The 23,478-nt window shown below is 34.8% G+C and overlaps 1 protein-coding gene across 3 annotated transcripts in view; it reads right to left on the reverse strand.

The window, feature by feature from the left end:
* Positions 1–23,478, reverse strand: part of URI1 (URI1 prefoldin like chaperone) — a 101,700-nt gene that overhangs the window by 41,646 nt on the left and 36,576 nt on the right. For all 3 annotated transcript variants that reach the window (XM_045442599.1, XM_045442601.1, XM_045442598.1), the window contains one exon: positions 12,045–12,079. In XM_045442599.1, the coding sequence (XP_045298555.1) occupies positions 12,045–12,079 (35 nt within the window). The remainder of the gene's footprint in view (positions 1–12,044; positions 12,080–23,478) is intronic.

Below are 23,478 nucleotides of genomic sequence, written 5' to 3' on the forward strand. Positions count from 1 at the left end.
TCATGCCCAGGGCTACATACCAGAAAGAGCTTGGCTTTGAAGTCAGGCTAGGGGGTGAATCCAGCTCCAGTTAAGACTAACCCTAGTCTTAACATTTTCAGTGGTAAAAACCTGAATAATGCCTAACTATCTCTCAGGTTCAAGAGAGAGAAAAAGGGTTTAGCAATAACATCTATGTTGAGTATCTAACATCCTTCATGAGCTATCAAAAAACACCAATTTAAAAATTTTCAAGAAAGACTATTACCCACTAAGGTAAAATTCCATTGTGTTAAATTCATTCAATTTGATACAAAGAGCAGGACTTCTTGAAGGACAGTAGAGCTAAATGTTACCATTCAGGGGGCTTCTGGAGATAGGGTTGGTGTGAGCAATAAATGGGATACTGTCTATAAAGAACTGATTTGGTACAATACCTGCACAGAGTAAACACTCATTATTAAATCTAACAAACACTAACAGTTTGTATGTTTTAGATAAGTAATTCAGTAAATGCTCAAGGACTATACATCAGCTTAGATGTCTAAATGTTTCTGCGCCTGCTAAAAAGCTAGTATTAGGGGCGCCTGGGTGGCTCAGTCAGTTGAGCATCTGACGTCAACTCAGGTCATGATCTCATGTGGTGGGTTCGAGTCCCACATCAGTCTGTGCTGACAACTCAATGCAGCCTGGAGCCTCCTTTAATTGTTGTCTCCCTCTCTCTCTGCTCCTCCCGCACAACGCTCACTCTTGTGCTCTCTTGCTTCTCAAAAATAAGTAAAATGTTTTTTTAAAATTTTCAAATAAATAAAAATAAAAATAAAAGTAAATAAAAATAAAAACAAATAAAAATAAATATATAAGATTAAAAAAACTAAAGTTAGCATTCAGTATGTTTTATTTTAGTAACTACACCTGGAAAAAGGAGACTCCCTAAAACATCTCTTTTGTATATTAAAAGAATAATAGATTGAACCACTGACGAGATCCATGTCAATATTCCAAATCAAGTATGTTCAGTTTTAAATGTATCACCGATTCTCTCTAGAACAAAGCTGTGGATATACTGGAGAACAGTTTAAGATCAGAGTTGCTATTTATAAATTTGGAGTTGTTTTCTAAAAATACAAAAACAAAAACAAAAAGAAAAGAAAAAATTTAAAATGCAGCCCATGCAGAATTATTTTCTGAAGGGAGGCAAGTAGGAGACAAGCAGTGTCCCTGGGAGAAATTATGGCTTGAGAAACTCTTTCTCTAAAGGTCCCACTAGTAGAAATATCCAGGATCAAGCACTTTGGTCAAAGAGTTTGTCTATTCTACAAATAGTCCCTCTAATAGGGATTAAATAATCCCATTAAAGATCATAAAGCCTATGCAGCAGAAAATACAAGAATGAATCTAAGAACTATTGTGTTACAGAAGGTAAGTAGGGGATCTTTATTTGCACCAAAATTTGAAGAGTTTGTTTTTTCTATTTTACTACTTAGAAACACGTACTTTTTAGACACTGTAGTCATATTTAAATATGTATTCAGAAGAGGGAATTGCTTAATTTTTTTTCAAATGGAAATAAAACACAGATATCATCAGAGATAAACCACTCAAGCCTACTTACTTATAATATACAGACCTGGAGGTCTTCATCATATCTGATACTTACAGATTAGGTTCAGGCTTCGATTCTTAACTTTTAAAAGTTATCTAATAAAGAAGATTTAATTTACAACAGATATCCTCCTGCAATTTTCCTTATAGAAAATAAGAATTCAGGGTGCCTGGCTGGTTCAGTCAGTAGAGCATGTGACTCTTGATCACATGTAAATTCAAGCCCCATGTTGGGTATAGAGATTACCTAAAAATCTTTTTATTTTATTTTTTTCTAACATTTATTTATGTTTGAGACAGAGAGAGACACAGCATGAACAGGGGAGAGGCAGAGAGAGAGACACAGAATCTGAAACAGGCTCCAGGCTCTGAGCGGTCAGCACAGCGCCCGACGCGGGGCTCGAACTCACGGACCGTGAGATCATGACCTGAGCCGAAGTCGGACGCTTAATTGACCGAGCCACCTAGGCGCCCCACCTAAAAATCTTTTAAAAAGTTAAATAAGAACTAAAGCACTGCACTAAGTCATATGTAAGAAACTTTACAATCTTCTTCTGAATCTTGCTAATCATGTGCTATACGCCTTGAAAAGCACCTTTTTAAAAAGCAGAAGCAAAGGAGGACACAGCACAACTACAAATTAGCTTTAACCTTAAGGATGAATCAGGATAAATCCCATAAGAAACACCTTATTTTCATAAAACTGTGAAAAGTATGAGAGCAAGTTAAATGATGTGAATGCTCAAGTATTTACAGGTGAAGTACACTGACTTACTTTGAAATGCATCAGGGAAAAAGGGATTAACGGCTTGAGATAAGGATAGGTATATGATCAAGGTTCACCTACACAATTCTTTCAACTTTTCTGTATGTTTGAAGATTTTCATAATAAAATATTAAAAAGGAGATGGAGGGAATATGAGAGTGAGTCCATATTTTTAATCCTCGTCTTAAACGCAACTGACAAATCTTTGTAAAGAAAAAAAGTTCTATATTCCTTGTTTGAGGGAAGAAGAAAGTCTCCAAACCAACATTCATCTTTATATAATAAAAAAGGAAATAAAATGTAAATAACTGATTGAAATAAGATTTTGCTAATTTTCAACTAAAAGTAGTAAGCTGGAATAGGCAGAAATAGTGACATTAAGCCTGTAGGGTTTTTTGGGTTTTTTTAAATCTCCATTCTCTCTCCTTTACCTAATGTCCTAAACATAAAAAGCAGGAAACATCAAATAATTGGGGGGGGGGGGGGGGCGGGGAGGAAAAGGGCTTTACATTCATATTAATATCTGGATTAATCTGGGACAGAGTTATTTTAAGTTTTTAATTTAAGAAATTATAAAACCCAAAGATTCTGGAATCTAAGTAACTATATAATCTTATTTAGAAATGATTTTTAGTCCATCATACCCACATTAGAACTTCCTATTAAGAATTCAAGAAAATCTTTGTTTTAATTCATTTCACCATTTATTGAGTTTCTCCTCTGCTACCAAGCCTTATGCCATATGCTGCAGGGATCATCACTCAAATATAACATGCCTTGTTTTATTTCTTTGCATTGCTTCTTTGTTAAAAACCCACTAGCTTGATGGATGCCTGGGCTTTTATCTCTAAAATTAAGAAAATATAGGCACAGATTATATACAGGTAAAGAGGAAAGTCTTATTACCAAAGAAAGGAATGATAATGATTTTTTTTCAAAGTATTCTCTTAAAAAGTCTAAATAAATTGTTAAGGTTATATTAAACAATGAAAACATTCTTGAAAGGAGGATTTACATTGTAAAGGATCTACAATTTGGGTGAGAAGGGAGACACATTAAAGATTAAAATGTATCTGTGTTAAATTTCTATTACTTTTTTTCAAATGGTTAAGGCAAAATACCATTAAATGAAATCTACAACAAAATTCAGGCAATATGGTGGCATACTCCTTTTTCTCAACTCTTTATACCTAGGAAATTTATGCTACCAGAAGATACTGATGAAATATTCCATGTTCTTTATACTTATGAATCCATCAAAAAACTTTATTAGAAACAGATACAAAAATGAACCTAAATATAAATACTTCTAATTTTTCTAAAGTTAACAAAAGAAAATTATCCAAGAGAGACAGATGCAGCTAACATTCTGCTAGATTTCCTCAATTTAACGTCTCAACAGTAAGACAACAGAGTACAATGGATCATACACAGCAAAGCTGGGACTAAGGAAATTGTTTCGAGTGTTCTACCAACAAACATGTACATGTGACTTCAGACTTGTCAGTTATCATGGGTACCTGTTTCTTCATTCATTAGTGTTCTTTCACTCTAAGAATAAAATGAGATGCAAACGTGAAGAACATTTAAAAATTACACAAAAACACATCACTCTAAGTGTGAAAGAAATGCCCCAAAGTGCTTCCTGGTTCAGTTAGCTTTGGGTGATGAGTATAGATAATTTTAATTTTGTTTATTTTCCAAGTTTTTTACAACTGATACATATTTCTGTACCAAATCAGAAAAAAGCCTTTCAGAAAAGATGAATTTAGCTACAAGTTTATAACTCACTTAAGCTCTGAATGTTTGTGCCATTCTGGATTCTAATTTATAGGTTTTGTCATTTTGTTTTCAACTTTCTATGCTTTATTTCTAAAGTATATTTCAGAAAAAAGAAAACTTTTTGTATGTTGTTTTCCTAGAGCAGTGGTTCACAGCCATTTAAGGTCACTGATACCTATGAGAAAGAAACTGATAAAAACACTAGATTCTTGGGGCGCCTGGGTGGCTCAGTCGGTTGAGCGTCCGACTTTGGCTCAGGTCATGATCTCGCGGTCCATGAGTTCAAATCTGGTGTTGGGCTCTGTGCTGACAGCTCAGAGCCTGGAGTCTGTGTCTCCCTCTCTCTCTGCTCCTCCCCCGTTTGTGCACACAAGTGCATGCTCTCTCAAAAATAAACATTAAAAAATTTTAAAAATAAAATGATTAAAAAACCCTATTAGAGTCTTTCCTGATAGAATAAAAGGCCCTATAATCTGCATATAATTTCAGTAGAAGCCACTCATAAATCCCTTGAGGTCATAATTTTTTTTAAGAGGTCTTGTAACAGAAAAAAAGAGCAATCCTGTTTTTAAATATGTAAAATTCTCAAAAGTATCTTTAACTCAGTTAATTTAAATAAAAACAGGAAAACCACTGCCAATGTAGTCAAGTTCAATATAAATTAGTAAAAATATTAAACTGTATTCATGCCTCAATTTTTTTACCGCCTACATTTTCCTTAGTCACCCTCAAGTATCTTTAGTGTATCAGAATTTAGACTTTTGTACCTCAAAAAGAAACAAGACTCTGGATTATCACTGAGTGCTCCGCCTCTTGGTCAAGCACTGTTGTTGTCATATTCACACCTTTACCCCCACATGGTACTCTTCAGTGCTTAAAAGTTTTATTGTATATTGTCTTATAAAAAGTAAATTAACATGAATAGAAAATGAAAAACCTCAAAACGCAAGGAGATGTAGCTGTCAAACAATACAGTTAAGAAGAGGATTTTGAAAAGTCATTATGTATGCCAAATCAAATTGAGATGTAGCATCAATCAGAGTCACCGGATTTAAGGTGATGTGGGAAACCGTGAGCCAAACAATGTATATATGAACACCGTGAATAATACATAATCAAAGACTATGTTATAAATGACAAGATGTACTTAGGGATTTTTGTAAAATCCCTTAAAAAATTCCCTTTTATTTAAAAAAAAACAACTCCCCTATAAAAAAAAATCCTCTATAATGCATTATTTTCCATTTTATTTTCAGAAAACCATCAAGCATTAAACTACTGTGGCTCTTACAAAAATGATACAAAGGCTAGGGGACTACTAGAAGTAACAAATTCTAACAGCAATTTAAAAACCATTAATTTTTTTAAAAAACAAAAGCATTTACAGTTTGACCTTGGTGACATAAATACACATACAGAATTAAGAAGCTGAAGCAAATAAAACAAAATGTTTTCAAAAGAGGGAGAATTAGTTTCTCTTTAGAATTATGAGTAAATTTATCATTATTCTATTCTTATTTCAACCTTTCTATATATGTGTATTCATTTTATACTCAGGACAAAAAATTAAAAACCTAATTCAGATTCTGCTTTTAAAAATATCACCCTAGGGGTGCCTGGGTGGCTCAGTCGGTTAAAGGGCCGACTTCGGCTCAGGTCATGATCTCGCGGTCTGTGAGTTCAAGCCCCGTGTCAGGCTCTGTGCTGACAGCTCAGAGCCTGGAGCCTGCTTCGGATTCTGTGTCTCCCTGTCTCTGTGCCCCTCCCCTGATCATGCTCTGTCTCTGTCTCAAAAATAAATAAACGTTAAAAAAAAAAATGTTTTTTTTAAATGAAAATATCATCCTTAAAACATTCAATTTGGGGGTGCCTGAGTGGCTCAGTCGGTTGAGCATCTGACTTCAGCTCAGGCCATGATCTCACAGCTGGTGGGTTCAAGCCCTGCGTTGAGCTCTGTGCTGACAGCTCAGAGCCTGGAGCCTGGAGCCTAGAGCCTGCTTCAGATTCTGTGTCTCCCTCTCTCTGCCCCTTTCCTGTTCATGCTCTGTCGCTCTCTCTCAAAAATAAACTTAAAAAAAAATTTAATAAAAAAAATTCAATTTGAATCTTTTTTTTTTGCAACTTAATTTGTTTTGAAACATCACACGCAGAAATTCCAAAACTTACTTAACGTCCCACATTCAGTACTAACATACCATACCACTAAAAAAACAAAAAAACAAAACTATGCAGGAACTTAAGAGTGGCCAAGAAAGGGATTACTATATATGATTCCTCCCTCTGTCCCTTGTCCCTAAGGACACTTTGTTAAATAACTACAGAGATTCCAACAACAGAAGCACGGAAAATCTTCACAAGTTTGGAAGTTGCTCCCTGCTCTACCGGGGGTGAGGATGAGAGTAGGGAAGACACATGAAAATGAAAAAGCCCAAAGAGAAGGCCCTATACAAAATAGTGACTACAAACTTTTGGTCAGTAAAATGGGAACTATGAAAAACATGGTTTTGAAATTTACCTGACACTGAAAAATGAAGTCATCACCATGAATAAATTTAAAGTTTTAAATGCATGCAAATCAATATTTCATAGATTATGCATAATAAAATAAAACAAGTTTTATATAAGTAGATGAAGTCAAGTCAGGAAAGCACTGTTTCAGGTAATTCATGAGAAATATACCACAGACTACATAGCACTGTTATGAAATAGCTCGGTGCTTCTGTGGGGCAAAGAATCCCTAAAAACCTCAGACAGAGATAGATATACACATCCATCCATCCACACCGCCTGACTCGAAAGAAGAATCCCAAAAAAAACAAAAACAAAAAACAAATCTTCATCTGTGTTTTTAACTATTTAGGTATGTTTTCTGGTTATTTCCCACTATATACTTTGACTATAGACCGTACTAGAAACTAGTTACCCAACAGTATTTTTTCCTTTGAAAAAAATAACAAATGCCAAGTATTTGCTTTAGAATCCCTCTCTCAAAATTCTTATGATGAGCACTGGGTGTCACACGTAAGTGTTGAATCACTAGACTGTACACCTTAAACTAATTATCACATTGTATGTTAACTAACTGGGGTTTATATAAAAATTTAAAAATAAAATAAATAAAATTTACATGCTCAAGTGTTTCAGCATTTGTATGCCCATATTTAAATCTATTCTTTCCAAAATTAAATATTTGAACAACATAAAATGCCTTTTTCTGTATTTTCATTTAAGTCTGCTTCAAGTAATTTTGTAGGTATCTTTACTACTTAAAACTCTCTTAACATGATTTAAAGGAAGCATGACAGTGAAGTGTTCACAATTCATATGCATCCAATTTATGATTACAAACAATGCCTAACAGACATACGATGTGTATGTATGTGCCAGGCATCACATGCCATATTTCATTAAATTCTCACAAGTCAACACAAGTAACGGAACTTTTTTCTTGTGGGACATATTCAATACAAGTAAATACCTATGATGCATTAAAAATAACCATAAATTCTTCACTCCTCCCACCAACTGGAGCCTATTTCCCACCTTCTGAATCCAGGCTGACTGTGAGTTCCTTTGACCAACAGGATATGGCCTGGCAGCTTCCATTCTTGCTGCCCTGAGATCACCATGTAAAGTGAACCAGATAGAAGAGCACGTGGAGAGAGAGGCCCAGCTAACAACCAGCACTAGCTGCCAAACTTGTGGCCTATGGGTGAGGCCATTTTGGACAACTCAGCTGACGCAGCCACCAAAAGGCTGCAACCACACAAGTGAGCCCAAACAAGAATAGCAGAAGGACAAAACAGGTAAGTCAAGCCCAATATGTACATCCACAGAATCATATACAAACAAATGGTCGTAGTTTTAAGCCACTAAGTTTTGGAGTAATTTTATTAAGAAATAATAAATATGGACTTAACAGCTTGGGAAGAATATATTTTGAGTTGTAAAGCCATACTCTTAATAATACCATCATTTATTTTTTAAAAAATCAGTACCAAAACTTATTTGGTAACTCTAAAAATTAGACCTTTAAAAAACAATGAAATTTATGGAAATGAAATAAAGAATAAGAGTTAACTAATAATTGAGAATGAACTCCAAGGTATAGAATCAAATGAACAGTATACAGTCTGATTTCATTTTTGCCAAAAAGGGCGGGAGAACAATATATAAAAACGTGGATGAATACACATGCACACATATACCTACATACATATACACACACATATATCCTTTATGAAAACTGTTTCTGAAAAGATTTGCAAGAAACTGGCAAAAACAGTTGTTTACAAAGATAAATGAGAATTGGGGGATAAGAGCAGGAGAAAAACTACACACCATTTATACCCTTAGAACTTCCTAAATTTTGAACTATATAAATATACTGACAAATTTAAAAATTTTTAGTTTAAATTTTTAAAAGCTTTATGTCTTAAAGATATATACTGTATTTCTAGATGGAATACATTTTCAGATTCATTTCAAAATAGTTGGGGGTGGGGAGAGGGTAGGATAAGCTGTTTAAATGCAAACACTCAGATGACACCATGAGTTGATCATTACTGAGGCTGAGTGATGAGTACAAGTGGATTCACAATACTACTGTCGTCTTTTGTCTGAAATTCTTCCAAATAAAAAGTTATCTAAAACATTAATGTAAAGCTTTAATAACACTGCTTAGAAAGCCATCTCTCCATCATGATAAAAGAAGATAATGGCATGAATACAAAATATTTAGGAATATTTACAAAGCTTTGACAGGTTTTTTTTTTCTTTATTCATCTGACAATTAAATTTCCAAAAAAGATTTCAGAGCTACTATTAATATTTATTGAGAGCCAGTCTGGGTGTTCTACAGACATTATCTCACTCGATCTTCAAGTTAAGTAGTATCGTAGTCACTTTACAAGGAGAAAACCAAGAATCTTAGTAATTCACCCAAGGTTACAGTTAGTAAATGACAGGATTCAAATGCAGGTCTGAGACTCTGAATCCCATGCTCTTTAGGGAAGAATTAAAAAGATAAAAAATTACAGATAATCTATAAACAGAATAATCAGGCCCTGGTGCATTAAACAGTAGAAAGTATATCCATATTTTAATGAGAAAATAGTGTGTGGGTTTTAAAAAACCTTATTTCTGGAGTTAAGTAAAATGTATTTTAAGAAAAAAAAGTTGTACTTAAATTTTTTTAATCTTCACTAAGTTGTAAACCACTGTTAGCTGTAAAAGTGTTGCACAAATTCTCAACTATTAGGCTCAAACATTTCCTCACTATCTGTTATTAACTAAATACTACAAATGTTTCTAGTTCACCAAAGTTCTGCAGTTTGAATTAATTTCCTGGAAGAGATTTCTTTTTTTTTGGGGGGGGGGGGCATATCCTGTCTGCCCCAGGCCATTTTTACCCCTACACTTCTACAAATATTTTTACTTCCTGTCCTACATTTAAAAAAATAATAATAATATTACTTTTGAAGCCTAGAATATTCATTACTTTTCCCTTAAATAATGCTTTAAAACTGCACAAAAAGTATAAACACCACTAGCACCAGAAAGCATTTTTTAAAAATCATGTATTTTGTTTTTCTTTATTATGTATGTATGTTATGTATCCCATGAAGAAGGGGGGAGCTTAACTATATGAATTGTATTTTAGACTAGGCTAAAGCCAAGGGCTAAAGAAAACTGAAAAGCAACATGCTTTTAGAAGCAGTTATAAGACACCCTTAAGAATGGTTCCAGCTTCTGTTCCTGCTTCCTAGCTCTCTGCAAATAGCCCAAAATTATTGTGATTTCCCTGTATAGTGTCTGACTATGAATTCTTCCATGGCAGGGTCGTTCAATTCCAAACAGCAACACAATACTGGCATATGGTAGGAACTCAATCACTGTTTGTGGAATTAACAGAATAAAAATATCATGAGAATGCCACAATGCTCCCAAATAGCTATTTCCTGGCTTTCAGAGGAATAGAGAGACTTTGGTTTCAGTTTTTTTAAATTGCTGAGTTCACTGGCCATTTACATTCTAGCAGTATCAGATCCTCATTAAAAACAAACAGAAAAGTCTGTTTCCCGAGCCATATTAGAAATGATAGAGGAAAAATCAAATTTTAACTAGAAAATTTCTTTAAAATTTTTAACATATAAATAAGGTACTATACACTACTTTAAGATATGTGTAGGTAAATATCTAAGCTTCTGTAGTTGGGAAAGCTTTGGAAAACTGGCAACTGAAATTGAGAGTCACATGAAGATGTTCTGAATTAAATATCACATTTCTGTCTGTGTTTACCAGGGCTGGGCACTGCTACAGTACTTGCAAACTAAAATGTTATATATAGCATTTATCATTTATAATGTTATATATTTGGTCTTCACTTACTCAAACATTTATTAAGTGCCTATAATATGCCAAACACAGTAGGAGGTGCTGTGGATTAAAAAAAAAAAAGAAAGAAAGAAAGAAAATATGTCCCTTGGCCTCAAAGGATTTTCAGTCTAACAGGGAAAGAATCTTGCAAAGCAAACCAGAAGCAAGTTATTCACACATATGCGTCAGTCAATTAGTATCTGTTCTGAGTGAATCCAATCTCTTACTGATTTCCTGAATTCCTTACCAAACCAATAGAGAGAAGTCCACATGAATAAAATTTCCCCGGAATTATTTGTAAAATGGATCTCTTTGGCCAAATTAGTGGGGGTTGGGGGAAAATGATTAATCTTTGGCCAACTATTTACATTTCAAGTTCCAACCTGGACTGAATGTGTAATGAAAAGCGAACGTCCATCATGGAAATTTTGACAGACTTACACTACAGTAGATGCAACCACAACACTGCATTTATTGAAAATTATGAAGTCCCTGAATTTTTATTTATAAAGTGGATATTATTAGTTTTAGATTATTTTCTGCACGCCAATAGTCAGAATTTAATAAGATGATGTGTACAGATTGCACCGATTTTCACTCTTATCCACTGCTTGCAGCCTATGTGCATTTAAACCAAAAAACATTTGATATATACTAACTATAAATTATTTCCTTGGAGATCTCTCAGGCATGAAGAAAAAGCCTCTTAAAATAAATTTAAAATATTATATGCTTGATGGTGTATAACCAAAGGTTTAATCTCACCACTAAAGGGGCAGTTACCATGATTTTGCAATAACCCTGCAGACAATAATCAAGACAGCTCCTGTTGTTCTCTCAGTAAAATCTTCGTAAACACAGCATGGATATATTGTAATTTGAATCTGTAAGATCAACAGCTATATCTCATGACAACTCATAATATAAGATTTTATTCACCATTAAATTGAGCATTTTCCTCAGAAGACTTAGGAAAGTGTGTTATTTACCAAGCATTGTCCTATTAACTAAAGATTAGCACATTAAAATAGATACGCTTTCTTTCTGTCCACACTCTAAAAAAGTGCAGTCCATAAAGAAAGCTCTGGGATGTAGGCAATTAATTAGATTTTTCAAACTTCAGGGAAATGTGGATATTTCCATCATTATTTTAAAACAACTGATTCCAATCATTATTCTACTACAAATATAAGAATATTCCCCAAATAGAGTGCTCTGTGATAACGCATGTTCAAAAATGTCTCAGTCTCTATCTATCTCATAATGATATTAATACTATGCTAGTTTGAAAAAAAGGAAAGGAAAAAAGGCAATTAGAATAAACACAAATGGTGACACAATTTCAGGAAATCAGGGAACACGTAATTCAGTAAACAGTGAAGGACAATATAAATTAGTATCAAAAGCATTCAAAATGGAGATTACTAGAAGAATTCAATTATGGGTTGCAAAAAAATAACACACACTTTATTTAAATACAAACAGATGACCCCATCAGTATTTCATAAATAATATAAAACCATCTTTCACTCACCAATGCTGGATTTTCTCTTGGCAGTTAGTGACCACCTGTCATGAAAACAGATAACTACTCATGAAAAAACAGGGCTATACACAAAGCTACAAAATCAGTGTATCAGAAAACTAGAACAGTGGCTTTACAGATTTAATAGCATCTCGGTATACATTTTTATTTGTCAAATGCACAGAGATGTGACTGTTAGTTTTTAAGCAACACACTTTATCATAACCCCTAATGCAGGCTGATAACTGCAGAACAAATTACAGCCTTCCGATTCATACTTTGCTACAAAACCCGCTTCATAACTATTAGGTGACATATGATATAAGATAACTAGTATTTTGTACAATCTACAGACCTGCTTTCAACGTTACATATTTTGTAGAATACGCAAATGTTATAAATAACAAAAAACCAATGTAACATCCACGTTTCATCACTAAAAAAAAAAAAAAGACAGTAGTAAAAATATTTTATTTTGTCACTATATCTCCAAACGTTTTCACCTGTAATTTTTATTCTGATGCATTAAAAATGAGTTCAGGGATATTTTTCTACTAACATTTTTGAGAAGAAATACTTGGGATAAAGAGATGCTCTGAACAGCCCATTTGTTCCCTCAGTGAATTGATAAAATTTTAGGCACTTAATAGCCAGTTTAAACTATGTTTATAACATTAAAACAATAAAATTAAGTACAAGGGTTATTTGCTTTTCTTAAAGATATTTCAGCAGATTCTCAAAATACTGGGGGGAGGGGGGGAACAATGCTAACCAATGAGGAAAAACAAACACTTGAATGGCAATTTAAAAATAATACCCTTTTCAAAGATTACTAATTGTTTTCAATTTACCCATTAATAAAAATTTTAAACAATAATCTCAAATACTGTAGCACCATTTTAGAGACAGAGAAACTAAGGGATACAAGCCAAAATGCTCAATACGAGGCCATGTGAAAAAGACAGCAGTTATTATCTCGTTTGAAACACATTGCTTTAGTTCACTATTCTAAACACCAATATTCTCTCTTGTCTCTCTTGCTCAATGTTTCCACCCCAAAATCACAAGACTTTGGCGGGGAGGGCTGTCACTAAATTCCTATTATAACATTTAATTCCTGAAATAAATGTCCCCTTTTGGTACATTTTAAATACTAAGGCAGCAATCCTGTACCAAAATACATGCTGTAATCAGATACCCAACCATACTACACATTAACTCAGCATAAAAAGTCCGTCTTAGAATGAAGATCTCTCAGTAAGTATCAATCACATAGCAACACTTAATAACAGTGGTAATATATAACAGAGTACTGACTTTACATCTGGAAGAGCCAGGCTAAAACTACATCAATCCATTTCACTGTTTCTGATTTGGCAGTAATTATAAAATAGACAAACAGAATTAAATGTAAATTGAAAAAGAAAAAAATCTTCATGAAATCCTTTTCATAAAGTTCCTCTTTAACAACCCCATTAAAAGATGAGACCCAAAAAACAGTCAGGATGCTTTCCAATCCCAATGCATGTGTTTCCAAGCATGAAGTGAGCCAAAAGCACAAAAAGAAAAGCCCTGCAAACCATAAGAGCAGAATGTTCATTAACCTCTACATGATAATCCTTTCGTAGCTGCATATTAACTAGTTACATATTCATAATCATTTACATTATTTAAAGGACCTTCGATGAAATTTTCTAAGCAATATCCATTAGTGACAGTGTTAAAGGTTACAGAAGATAGTCTACTTAATGTTTCCAGGAAGCCTTTTTAATTAGTAAATATGTAAATTTGGCACATATGCTTTTTATGTTTAAAAAACAAGTCCCTAGCAGAATGGCATGTGTTCTTGCCATCACCCCCGGCAGTCCAGTCTCCACTTTGTTTTAGCTCTCTTTTCCCCACCCCACAATCACCTCACCCTCTCTTTCCTAAAGTCTCCCCAAAAACAGATATTCTAGGATAAAACAACAAAAATCCACTTCAAAATTTTTGAGAGAAATTTTCACTGCCAAAATAGTCTTAAAGTCTTTATCAGTTACATATGGGGTTTAAGACAACAGAGACTTCAGTTAGGCACTAATCGAAGGTATAGGCTCTTTATTTTGAGAGTCAGATAAATATAGGAAAAGGTGGGAGAGGCAGGTATGAAAATACATAGACAGCCTTCTGACAGGACTACAAGTTATCTTTGTTTACATGATTTATAGCCCACTTACTTCCTAAAACCATTGGCTTTCTAAAACCCAAGCAGTTGTATTGATATTTTGAGAGATCTTTCTAGTTTTCTTCTCTTTTACAGCACATTTTTCAAAAGAAAATTATTAGTAAATTCCAACGCTTTAGATGTCAAGGAAAATTTTAGAAGAAAGAAAAATCTGATGATTCAAAGTTGAATCTGCATGGGTTAAAAAAAAAAAAAAACTAATTTTTCTGTTAAGTTAAATAAATCCAAATAATCTTACTACTACTTCTGAAAATAGACTCATATTAATTCAAGTATTAAATAAATAAAATTGACCTGCTTCTATAAAAACTCTTGAAAAATAAAGCAAAACAACAAAAACCATTTCATTATTTTGTTGTCCTTCACAAAATCTTTTTTAAATAAGATGCCTATCAAGCAACAATAGTTTAAGTTAAACCTACCAAAACATGTAACTATTATTCCTGAAGAAAATAATCTTATTGAATCATTTTTTTTTTTTAACGTTTATTCATCTCTGAGACAGAGAGAGACAGAGCATGAACGGGGGAGGGTCAGAGAGAGGGAGACACAGAATCTGAAACAGGCTCCAGGCTCCGAGCTGTCAGCACAGAGCCCGACGCGGGGCTCGAACTCACGGACCGCGAGATCATGACCTGAGCCGAAGTCAGCCGCTTAACTGACTGAGCCACCCAGGCGCCCCCTTGAATCATTTTTATTAGTTAATAGGCTTCAACTATTAAAACAATTGACCTAGTAAATACTTTAATGTGATATAATTGCACTTAAAGCCAGAAATTTATAAAGAAAATATGTGCTTATGTAGTAGTACAGCACTAAATCCACAGTAAAGACTATAGTCCATCAAAGAGTATGAGGTGATTTATCACTTTTTAAGATACATTCCATCATTAGGAGTCTTTACCAACAACCCAGTAGTTAAAAAGTCACACAGTACACTTAATAATTCAAAACTGCCCTTACTCTAAGAGTACTAACAGTGGTATAGGCCAAGACTTTATATGATGACAATGGAGCTGTAACAGTTCAATAAGGTAGGTTTTAACTTCTTAAAGAGAGGAAACCGGTGTTCAAAATTGAAGTATGTTACCCAATATTATACAACTACCCAGGAACTGGTAAGAGATAAAATCACTTTTAGAAACAGGTCTATCTAACCAGGACTATCTAATGTCAAAGCCCATACTCACTGGACTGGACCACTTCCAACCATCATTCATCTTACTGGGTTAACAGAAGAAAAGCAGCTGTTTTGGGGAGTTTTTTCAAGAAAGAGAGAGAGCACGAGCACGCACAGGCAGAGGGAGGGGCAGAGGGAAGGAGGGAGGAAAGGGGGGAGGGAGGAAAAGAGAGAGGAAGAGAGGGAGTGAGGGAGGGAGGGAGAGAGAATCTTAAGCAGGCTCCACACCAAATGCAGAACCCCGTTGTGAGGCTCAATCTCATGACTGAGGTCATGACCTGAACTAAAATCAACAGTCAGATGCTTAAGAGACTGAGCCATCCAGGCACCCCTATGGTCTTTCTTAAAGCACCGACTGCTGCTGCTACCACTTCTCCACTTCATCCACAAACCCACATGCACACACAAAGAAGACCTTGCCAATGTTGGTAAAAGCAAATAAGCTTAAATTCACCAACTGGCTAATAAAAACCCTCATTTCTTCCAATGCCTCATATAGCATCTGACCCTGGTCAGGTCAAGTGACTATAAACAACAGATTTCCCAAGCTCCATTTACTTGTATGTGTTGGGGGTAAGGGGGGGGGGGGGGGGGAGACACTAGCCCCATAATTACTATCACATCTCATCATATTTTTAAGGCATTTGTAACTGAGTTAGATGTCCAGGATGACAATGGTAGAAGCCAACCCAACAACCTCTTTTTCTTTGTATCAGTGTCCAGCTAACACACATGCACATTCTGTTATATAGGGTTAAAATAACATTTGATAAATTTTAAAGTCAATAAAGTATATGGAATATAGGAATAATAATGCCTTTACTGTTCTTCCTCAGAAGTCACTTTCTTAAAACTATTTTTAAAAGGAGGGAATGAATTATTTAACATGTATTAAGATCTCCAGGGGCGCCTGGGTGGCGCAGTCGGTTAAGCGTCCGACTTCAGCCAGGTCACGATCTCGCGGTCCGTGAGTTCGAGCCCCGCGTCGTGCTCTGGGCTGATGGCTCAGAGCCTGGAGCCTGTTTCCGATTCTGTGTCTCCCTCTCTCTCTGCCCCTCCCCCATTCGTGCTCTGTCTCTCTCTGTCCCAAAAATAAATAAACGTTAAAAAAAAAAAAAAAATTTTTAAAAAAAAGATCTCCATTACTTATTTCCATTTGTGCTATTTATTTTGTTAAGAGACCACAAGGGGGCATCAACCTATGAGTTTTCTCTGTTAAATACAGCACCACATTAAAACTAGACTGGAACAGAAAGCCTAAAAGGGTAAGCCTGCCTAAGTCTCAAGTGATACTTCTATCAAAAATGCTCCACTTCACTTCTAAAACCTTTCTAACTGTATTTCGATTTCAAATTCCCCATGTCATGGGTTCATATACAGAAAAATAATCTGAGGACTGTATTAATCAGAGCTGTCTAAATTTAGTTTGCTTCTCTTGCTGGACTGTCTTCAGAGAGATTGTACAATTTTGTGTTTTAGAGTTGCTGAGTCAAAAAGGAAAAAGTAACAGTGGTGGCTAAAACCAATGGGTACTACACATACACTGTTATCTGACAATTACTTTAAAAAGTTGAAAATAATTTCTTAAAAGACATATTATCAGTTAATTACAAGAATGTATAAATGCCATTAGCAAAAATGAACAAGATGTGTACTTCAACAAAATTAGCAAACTACTACAGGTCTTATTATTAAGACTCTTTGCAAAGAAGGAAGAAATTGACCACAGGTTCCTAAAAGAAAAATTGCAATAAACAGTAATAAACTGCAATAAACTGAGTGTTTCTACATAAAAATTTTTAAATAAATATACTCTCTAAATATGCTGAATAAGGGCACCTGGGTGGCTCAGTCATTTAAGCATCCGACTTCGGCCCAGGTCATGATCTCATGGTTCATGAGTTCAAGCCCCACGTCGGGCTCTGTGCTGGCAGCTCAGAGCCTGGAGCCTGCTTCAGATTCTGTGTCTCCGTCTCTCTCTGTCTCTCCCCCACTCACACCTTGTCTCTCTCTCTATCTCTCAAAAATAAAACGTTAAAAAAAATTAAATAAATAAAATAAATAAATAAATATGCTGAAAATCAAAAATACCAAAACCGCTACCAAAAGTTTATCTCCAATTATACAGAGCCAAAACAGTTAAACTGTCCTTATTCAAAAATATAGTTAGGATGGAATCAAAATGATCATCTTAATCCTCACTTTTACATTTAGTCCAGTTTTCTCCTACACAGACTTCTGATGCATTTCTCATATTCAAACCCAGCCTCTATTTCCACAAATACCAGACATGCTTTGGTATTGTATATTCCATTCCCTTCATGGTTCTACCTGCAAATTAGGGCTCTTTTTTTTTTTTCAGTTATTACTCATAATACCAAGTAAAAAGATACAGTCGTGTCACAATGGAAATATTAAAAGACTAACATATACATCCAACAATATTTCTAAAAATGAAGACCCTGATATTTGGAGAGTTCTGTTTTTAGGATTGGGAATTGGAAATCCAGGAAACTCTTTTAACTGTGCTGGCTGAAAGCCCAGTAAGTTATAGGCCATGTCTACTTAACTCACCATGTATTCACCTGCCCTAAAATAAGTATGCATCAAGTCCTTTTAAAGAAGTACAAGTCTACAATCACTTAGTCAAAAACCTCAGGAGCAGACAAGTTTCTCAATTTAGAACTTTTCATACCTTAACAAGGTAATACAGTACACACACCATACATTATGACACCCCCCCCCCGCCAGTGAAACACCATGCAGTATCAAATATAATAACACTGGCAATATAACATGAATATTCAAAGTAGGTGGAATAAGTGCCTCACTCAAATCAGTTCCAATCAGTTTGTCAACAAATGAATATGCCACAAACTTAGGCAGAACTTTGTTTTCAGTGCTTTTTAGACTTCTGAATTACAGATTGGGTATTATGACCTGTATTTCTGAATGTGAAATAATGCTTGAATTGCAGCTTCCATGCCCACTCTTTTACTACAGATACCAATCATTTTCTCTTCTTTCCCACACCTTACTCCCAGAAACCCTGCCTTTCTCCTACCTACAATAGGCAAAGGATCCCATTTCTCCATCTGTAGCCACAGTGAATGGAGAGGGTGGATATCTAATACTAACTGGGCTAAATTTACTCTGGACATAAAGACAGGCTGAGGTGGGGGCACCTGGGTGGCTCAGTTGGTTGGGCGTCCAACTTCGGCTCAAGTCATGATCTGGCAGTTTGTGGGTTCAGGCCCCGCATCAGGCTCTGTGCCGACAGCTTGGGTCCTGGAGCCTGCTTCGTATTCTGTGTCTCCCTCTCTCTCTCCCCCTCTCTCTCTCTCTAAAAATAAAATTAACATTAAAAAAATTCTTAAAAAAAAGACTGAGGTGATAACAAATTCTGGACCTGAAAGATGACCACAATGGAACTTGCACAAACTACCGAACCATCTAAGCAAGCAAGCAAGTAAGGGTATAAATGTACAAAACACATGCACACACCAACAAAAAAATCCTGCCTGGGGTTCCTCCTAAATTCTTACGGTAAATTCTTTCAGAACACTCTTCCAAACATTTCTATGGTTTACAATTGACTAAGAAATCTGACACACAGATTAGAACGATGATATGCCTGTGAAGATCTCAAAGAAAACAAATCATTAAAGAGCAAATACAAATAGTAGAATGATGAATAAAAATCTCACTAGTGACCAAAAAAAAGTCAAATTAAGGAAATCTATGAAATGCCATTTTGCACCAATTAAAGGTAAATTATGGATCAACTGGGTGGCTCAGTCAGTTAAGCATCCGACTCCACATCAGGCTCCGCACTGACAGTGCAGAGCCTGCTGGGATCTTCTCTCTCCCCTCCCCTACTTGTTCTCTCTCTCTCTCTCTCAAAATAAATAAATAAAATAAATAAAAGGGTAAATTTTTATTTTAAAGAAATACTATGCACTGTCAATGAGACTATAGTAAAGTTAATACTAAATCATTATAAGTAGCTATGTAACTTCAAAACTTAGTCCACACTTCTACCAAGTAGGGACAAAAAGCTTCTGACAAACCAATAATCCCTCTGGGAAATGGAAAAGCCAGATAAACAAAAATCTTTTCTTCACAGGAATCTTTAGAGTTGCCAAAGCGATGGGAACAAGAGAGACTAAGATTTAGAGAGCAGATGACTATAAACGAGTGTGTATTCTGAAGCTGCTTTTTTCTCAGGCAATTCTAGGCACAGGAAGAGCTAGAACTATGTTTGCCCCTGAGCAGACAGCCATGAGTGGGAGACAGAAACAAGCAGAGCCTGGGGAGTCTAAGAAAGCCACAAAAACAAAATCAGAGACATGAGTGGGCTTAAACATGTACTCTGTTTCCTTTTCATGACATTTATCAAATTCTGAAGCTCAAAAAGCTAACCTGAAACTCTGAAAAAGCAAAAAGTTCAGGATACTGATGAAACAAATTTAGAATTCAGAAACCTCCGAAGAAAGAAGTCTTGGTGAAAGTCCTAAAGGAATCAAGAATAGCTGATACTTTAAATAAAGCAAAACCTGGCCTGTACGTCATTTAGCACTTGCCATTAAAGTGTCCAGCTCCTCCTCTCTCTACCTAGCAGAAGAAAGGTAGTGAACTTTCCAGAGTTCACTCTCATCTTCAGGAGTACCTGCAATTTTTAAAGACACAATCACAGCATTTAACTAAAAATAACTAGGACACCAAAACACAAGATCATATAACCAAATACCCAAAAGAAAGAAAAAGAAAAAACAGAATCAAACATGCAATCTACATATTGAAGCTAACAAACTAAAACATAAAGTAACAATAATTAACATGTTCAAAAAAATGAAAGAAAGAAATACATGGAAAGATGACAAACTTCACTAAAGAACTGTAATCTACACACACACACAAAAAAATGAACTGTATATTCTGTAATTGAAATATCCAAAATGGGCTGAATAAATGGTGCTAATGAGAAATTACACACAGCAGAAATCAGGATTTTAGAGGTGATTATAGGTCAATAGATTATAGGTCAATAGAAAATATCCAAATTAAAGCTCAGAGATCTGAAAACAAAAAATGGAAAATACAGAAAAGACCAATAAGAAACATGTGAAATACTGTATAACTGAAAATCCAGAAAGAGAAGGAAGACCAAATGTGGCAGAAGCAGTATTTGAACCTACCATGACAGGATTTTCTAAAATAAAGATGAAGGTATCAGCCAGATATAAGACACACTAAGAACCTCAAGCAAGAGAAATAAAAGAAAAATATATCAAGGAACAACGTACTTACACGAATGAAACCCTCCCTGCCAAAAAAAAAAGAAAATTTTATAAGCAGCAAGAAGGAGCAAGTAGATGCACTGTCTTCAAAGTAGCAACAAGAAGAGTTAGAGCAAATTTCAGCAAAAAATTATGGAAATCAGAAAATAAGATAAAATTTTGAAGCACTGAAAAAAATAACTGAAAATCCATATACATAGTCTACAGCAAACAGATCTTTCTTTCAACATGAAGAAAAATTAAAAACATTTTCACAAAGAAAAAGAATTCTTCACTAGCAAATTTTCACTAAAGAAACACTACATGTAATTAGATGATGTGATGGAGGTGTCAGCTAACGCTAAGGTGATAATCACTTTACGATATATAAGTATCAGATCAACAGTTGTACACCTTAAACTTATACAATAGTATATGTTGATTACATCTCAATAAAGCCAGGGGAAAAATACTACAGTGACTTTTGAAAACAACATAAATGCAGAAAGAATTAAAGAGCAATTGCAGAGGTAATTTCAGAAAGTAAAGGTATGTCAATATTAATCACATCGAACAATTTTAAATGCAGTACTGTGGTGTTTAAAACACATGGAATCAGGGGCGCCTGGGTGGCCCAGTTGGTTGAGCGGCCGACTTCGGCTCAGGTCATGATTTCGCGGTCCGTGAGTTCCAGCCCCGCATCCAGGCTCTGTGCTGACAGCTCAGAGCCTGGAGCCTGTTTCAGATTCTGTGTCTCCCTCTCTCTGACCCTCCTACATTCATGCTCTGTCTCTCTCTGTCTCAAAAATAAATAAACGATAAAAAAAAAAAAAAATTTTTTAATAAATAAATAAATAAAATAAAACACATGGAATCACAATGCATGAAAGCAATACTGCAAGGGGTGGGATGAATAAATGAATTCGTGTTGTGACCTCCAGGAAAAATTACCCTAGTAAAAAAGAACACAAGTATATGGTATATTTAATGCTAACACAGATATAGTACTAACATACCACAATAAAAAAAAGAATGTATCACAAAGAAGTTCATAGACGAGAAAAAAATGCAATATGGCATATTTGATTAAACCAAAGGAAGACCAAAAAAGCAGAGAAAAGAACAATGAGATACCACTTCACATCCATTAGGATGGCTCAAAAGGAAGCAAGGAGGAAAGGAAAAGAGAAAAAGAAAGAAAAAGAAAAGAAAAAAAAAGGGAAGGAAAAGGAAGAAAATAACAAGTGTTGACCAAGGATATAGAAAAACTAAACTGTGCACTGCTGGTGGGAATGTCAGATGGTGCAGCCACTGTGGAAAACAGTAAGGTGGTTTCTCAAAAATTAAACACAGGATTACCATATGATACAGCAATTCCACTTCTGGGTATACACCCAAAAGGGCTGGAAGCAAGGTCTCAAACATATTTATACACTCAGTCCACAGCAGCATTATTCACAAAAGACAAAAGCTGAAAGCAACACATATCCATCAATGAATGAACGAATAATAAAATGTGTATATTATTCAGCCTTTAAAAGGAAAGAAATACAGAAATATACTGTAATATGGGTAAGCCTTGAAGACATTATGCTGAGTAAAATAAGCCAGACACAACAGGACAAATACTGTAAGATTCCTTACATGAGTTACCTAGAGTAGTCAAATTCAAAGACAGATAGTAATAGTAGTTGCCAGCAGATGGAGGAAGGGGTCATAGGGGGTTATTTTTTAATGCATAATTTCAGCTTTACAACATTAAAAGAAAAGTTCTGGAGACGGATGATGATGATAGTTTGCACAACAATCTGAATGTACTTCACATCAGTGAAATGTACACTTAAAATTGGTTTAAATGATTTTGTTATGCGTAGTCTACTAAAATTTTTAAAAAATAAAAGGTTCAAAGGTGATAGAATGAAACTAAAATACTTCAATAACTTCATTATACAGAAATTGACTAAATATCCTAGATAAAAGGAAAAGGGTATCCAGACTGAAGTTGTAAAACCACAACTAAATGCTATTTAAAAGAGACAGAACACCAATAGATTGAAGTTAAAAGACAGATGTGTTATGAAAAGAAACAAAACCAAAATAAGCTGGTGTAACCATACTAATATTCAATAAGAGAGACTTGAAGCCAAAAAGCATCACTAGAGATTTTTATTACAGTCCTAAATTTGTATGCACCAAACAAGAGAACTTCAAACTGTGTAAAGCAAAGGTTAAAGAAAGAAGAAAAATATAAATCCACCCTAGTTAGAAGAGATTTCAATACACGTCTCTTCAAAAATGACAGAATGAGCAAACAAACAAAAAAAATCAAGGATATAATAAAATACTTGAACACTACTTTCAACTAACTTGAGCTAAAAAAATTATGAAACTCAAAATCTGCAGAATTCATATTCTTTCCAAGTAAATTATGGGACACTGACTAAAACTGACTAAAACAGATCATATAGTAGGCCATGGGACAAGTCTTAAATTTCAGTTTTGCAAGCTGTGTTCTTTGACCAGTATAGAAGTAAATATGACATCAACAGAAAAGTAGAAAACATTCAATCTTAAGAAATTAAAGCACAGATTTCCAAATAACTCATGGGCCAATGAACAAATCACAACAGAAATCAAAAAAATATATAAATGGCTGATAATGAAAATAATATGCAAATTGTATGGGGTACCTAAGGTAATGATTAGAGAAAATTTTAAAACTCAAAGTGCATACATTACAAAGAATAGCAAAAATCAATG

This window comes from Leopardus geoffroyi, chromosome E2 (genome assembly GCF_018350155.1).
Source record: "Leopardus geoffroyi isolate Oge1 chromosome E2, O.geoffroyi_Oge1_pat1.0, whole genome shotgun sequence".
NCBI lineage: Eukaryota > Metazoa > Chordata > Mammalia > Carnivora > Felidae > Leopardus > Leopardus geoffroyi.